The 4,079-nt window shown below is 38.5% G+C and overlaps 1 protein-coding gene across 1 annotated transcript; it reads right to left on the reverse strand.

The window, feature by feature from the left end:
- On the reverse strand, positions 1-3,412 carry TBL1 (trichome birefringence-like protein (DUF828)). The gene is made up of 5 exons (XM_048104477.2): positions 2,068-3,412; positions 1,706-1,898; positions 1,394-1,587; positions 1,149-1,307; positions 1-747 (listed from the first exon to the last, which is right to left on the reverse strand). Exons 1-5 carry the CDS (start codon positions 3,087-3,089, stop codon positions 393-395), a joined length of 1,923 nt encoding a protein of 640 aa, XP_047960434.2. The 5' UTR covers positions 3,090-3,412; the 3' UTR covers positions 1-392.
- Between the last annotated feature and the right edge of the window lie 667 nt (positions 3,413-4,079).

The raw sequence follows: 4,079 nt of genomic DNA on the forward strand, positions 1-4,079 counted from the left end.
TAATATAAAAAGGTTAAGAATAGAATAATTATTTAAGATTATTTCTGTAGCAAATGGGAAATTATAAGCTTCAACCTCCTCTCCCCTCCATTTTCCGCATATAAACATACACTGGAGTTAAAAATCTCTTCCTCCAAAAAGATAACAACTTCATCAATTTCATACAAACAACATATTTACCATGTGTATATGTATAATGTAAACTGTATATTCTCATCAAGTAAGCACATGAGAGGAGTGTAATGCACCTTTCTTTAGGCTCATCTCGCTGTTGTATTATCACAGCGCCCTCTTCATGTAAGAATATTTACTGGACTTCATCGGGTGGGAACTCATGCTCGTCTCGTAGACGACCACGAGGAGCTGGCTGTGGTTCTGATCACGAGTTTTACTTACGACCTTTTCTGTTGTTGCCACTGTCTCTGTTTCACCAATAGTTCCGCATACAAGATCTCGTTCCATGTATCGGGCACGCCCGGGAGGCACCAGTGGCTGCAGTCTTGAAAATGCAACGGCTTTATCTTCTCCTCATCCGACATGTGTTGTTTCCGGTATATCGATGGGTGGCCATCCTTGCGGTAATCTGTCATTCTGGTGACGTTCAGATAAGTAACTGGAGTTTTTCTCAACCCTTTCAACACCTTCTCCAAAACAGTCATCTTCGAGGGATATGGTGCGAGATAAGTATCGTTCTTTATTGGCTCCGTCTCGTGGTCACATTGCCCGCCAGAGTTCCACTGGCCACCACTGCACCAAGATATTGTAATGAGACGGGACCATATACAACGAACGATAAGTGGAAAATTAAAGTTTTAAAATGGCTCATCAAGCAGTATTGTGTAACACTTAATTTGATCTTATCTTTAAGACATGAGGTGTCATAAACAAAAATACAAAGCAAAACTGCAAATGGCTGAACAATATTGCAACAATATAGTGGTTGTGACAAACTTTGGTCTTATCTTATAACACGTTGTAACATACACAAAAGTGCAAGAAAGCATATCATATCACTCACCAGAATTTGTCATTTTGCAGACTTATTTATATTGAATCAAATCAACTACTAATTGAGAAACATCATCATCAATCAACTCTCAAGCCAACAACTAAACTATTTCATCATCACTTGTAAGTTTGTATTGTACCTGAAATGAGATGCGGAATAGCCTCTGAAGAATACAAGTGATTTCTTGGGATTAACATTGGAATCTATCCATCTTCCCCACGTCGTTAAAGCTTTGCGGAAAGCCTCATGAACATCAAGATCACTATACACATGGCTGCCTTCCTGATAATAGTCCTTCCTAAAACATTCAAGAATCATTTAGCACGTATTCGAATATTTACCAACGTAAAATCCACTCCGATCAAAGTTACTACAGAAATTTACCCCAAGGAAGTTTTGTCGTGAGTCCACCAATGCCCTGTGTTAAACACAATGATATCCGCATCCTTATATTTACTGGCACCTCTGCTGAGTAAATCAAGTCGAAGAGTCTCCTTCTTCGCGCCATTCTTTCCAGTTACTTCCCATTCTTGAACCAAGAATGGAGACACAAAGAATTCCACTTTGCATTTGTAATCCTACGAAAGATCACACAAGTTATTACAGTACAATGTAACCATGAACCAAATTAACTAGATCAAGACTAGAACATATTCTGTTAAAGATGAAACCATGGATTTTCCCGTGTAAACTTACTTCAAACACAAAGGAATATGAAGCTTCTCCTCGAAAATGATGGCGACCGAATTCTTCATAAACCTTCTTCTTATCTTTCACAGAGTTCCTCAGTATGCAAATAAGGGATTCCCACATGTTCCTATTTAGAGAATCACCAACAAAAACTAATCTTTTTCCTCTCAACATCTCCAACATATGGCTTCCATCCAACCTAATTATTCAAAATCAGCAAAATTAGTTTGTCTACTACACACATCGATCATACACCACAGCTTTCTATTCCCATATCATCAAACAACTCGAATTCGCAACTAATATCAATCAAATGAAAAAAAAGAAGCTCATTTTATCACAAATTAAAGTAAGATTCATCGATATACCTCGGAAGAGTGCAGCCCTTGGGCTTCCATTTGAGCTTGTAGTAGTCATTATCAGGTCTTCCATTGCGGAAACAGTTGAATTGCTCATCAATCAGAGCACAAGAACCAGGCTTGTACAGTGGATACGAGTCATCTTTCACCCAATTTCCATCAAACAAATCGCAATTCATCAAAGATTTAATCAAATCACCCGTCCCCTTCTCCTGGGCATTTGTGCTATTGTTCTGCTTCTTCATCAGAGAAGAAGTTAGATTCTTGGGCACACCCTTTTCCGCAATTCCATTTTCACCATTTGCTGAGACGTTCTTGGTTCCGGATGAAGATTCCGGCGATGAATTAGCCGTGGAGTTAGCTAGGTCGGGAGATTTTGTGGCCGGAATTACGGTCTGATTTGGCTTCAAGACTCCAGCTTCATCTTGAATTTGAGTTTGATTTTGCTTCGAGCTTCCAACTTCCTCTTCAATTTGAGTTTGATTTTGCTTCGAGCTTTCAACTTCCGCTTGAATTTGAGTCTGGTTTTGCTTCGAGGCTTCAACCTTATCTTGAATTTGAGTCTGATTTTGCTCCAAGACTTCAACTTTTTCAGGAATTTGAGTCTGATTTTGCTTCGAGACTTCACTTTCACCACTGGAAGTTTGATTCACTTGAGATTTCTGTGGTGAATTGGTGGAATTAGTTGGGTTAGAGAGTTCGACTTGATGAGGAGCAGATCCGGCATTCTGGGGCAGTGTAGAATTTGATGAGGAAGAATTTGGGAAAAAATAGCCATAAATAGAAGAGAAATGAGATTGGTCTGAAGATGCATCAGTGGTGGAGGGGAGAGTGAAAATGTTAGTGAACCACGGGGAAGAGGAGGTTGAAGAAGGGGTAAAAGCAAGGAAAATGGTGAAGGCGATGAAGACAAAGACGAAGGCGTAAGCAAAACCGATGGTTTTTCTAGTTCTAATGATTGAGAATTGAGATTTGAACTCTGAGAATAAGTTGCCGCCATCAATGGGTGCGTACTTGGCTATATCTGCCATGCGTGTTTTTGTGCAATTTTCCCAGAAATTGAGTGACTAATCTTGAAGACTCTTGTAATTGAGAGAGAGAGAGAGAGAGAGAAGTCGATTGTGAGGACTCTTTTAGATAGCGTGCTCTCTCTCAGTCTCTATGTGCAATGTGTGTGTGTGAGAGAGAGAGAGAGAGAGAGAGAGAGAAGATAATGTGGTGAGGACTGTTGTTGCATAGTTGTACTAGTGTTGTCTCTTTGCGTAATTGCAAAGAGAAAAAAGGGAGTGAGAGAGAGGAAGGGAGAAAGACGGTGTTGTGAGTGTGTTTCAATGCGTGAGAGAGAGGAACAGGGCCGTCGGTGTGGAATGAGAATTGAGTATCATGTGACCATTAAATCAAGCAAAACCAATAAAATTAAAAATTCATTACAGTCTGTGATTAACATTAAGTTATGTGATTTTGTAACTAACTTCAGATGCATCAGCAACAGTAAGACGTGGAGAAAATAACGGAGAATTTACTCATACGAATAAACTTAAAAATTTGTGTGAATAATTTGTAAGAATGTGATCGGACCAAATACCATGTTTAATTCAAAAAAAAATAGAAATTGTTTTTCATTAATTAGAGCTTCTCCGATACAAATAGGCTAGCCATATAGGCCAGCCATTCTCTCTCCCTGCCACATCAGCAACACTAAAAATTCACCTGACACATCAGATTTAGGCTAGTCATAGACCAGCCGCAATAAAAATAATTCAAAAAATACTACATTTATGGAATTAAAATTACGATTAAATTACGGAATTAAATTTACGACATATATACGGGAAAAATTCGTTAATTTTATTTAAATAAAAAAAGTACATTAACTAAAAATCAAAAAAATTACATAATAAAAAAAATCTGGACTTCCACACACGACCCACTGCCCCACTCTACTCCTCACTAATTTATTAAAAAAATACATTAAAAAATGTTAGTATGCCTTGAATCCGTTATAGTTTGCCGCTAGCGGA

The sequence above is a fragment of the Salvia hispanica genome, chromosome 6 (assembly GCF_029641045.1).
Source record: "Salvia hispanica isolate PSC_SH4W2 chromosome 6, Shi_PSC_v1, whole genome shotgun sequence".
NCBI classification, from domain to species: domain Eukaryota; kingdom Viridiplantae; phylum Streptophyta; class Magnoliopsida; order Lamiales; family Lamiaceae; genus Salvia; species Salvia hispanica.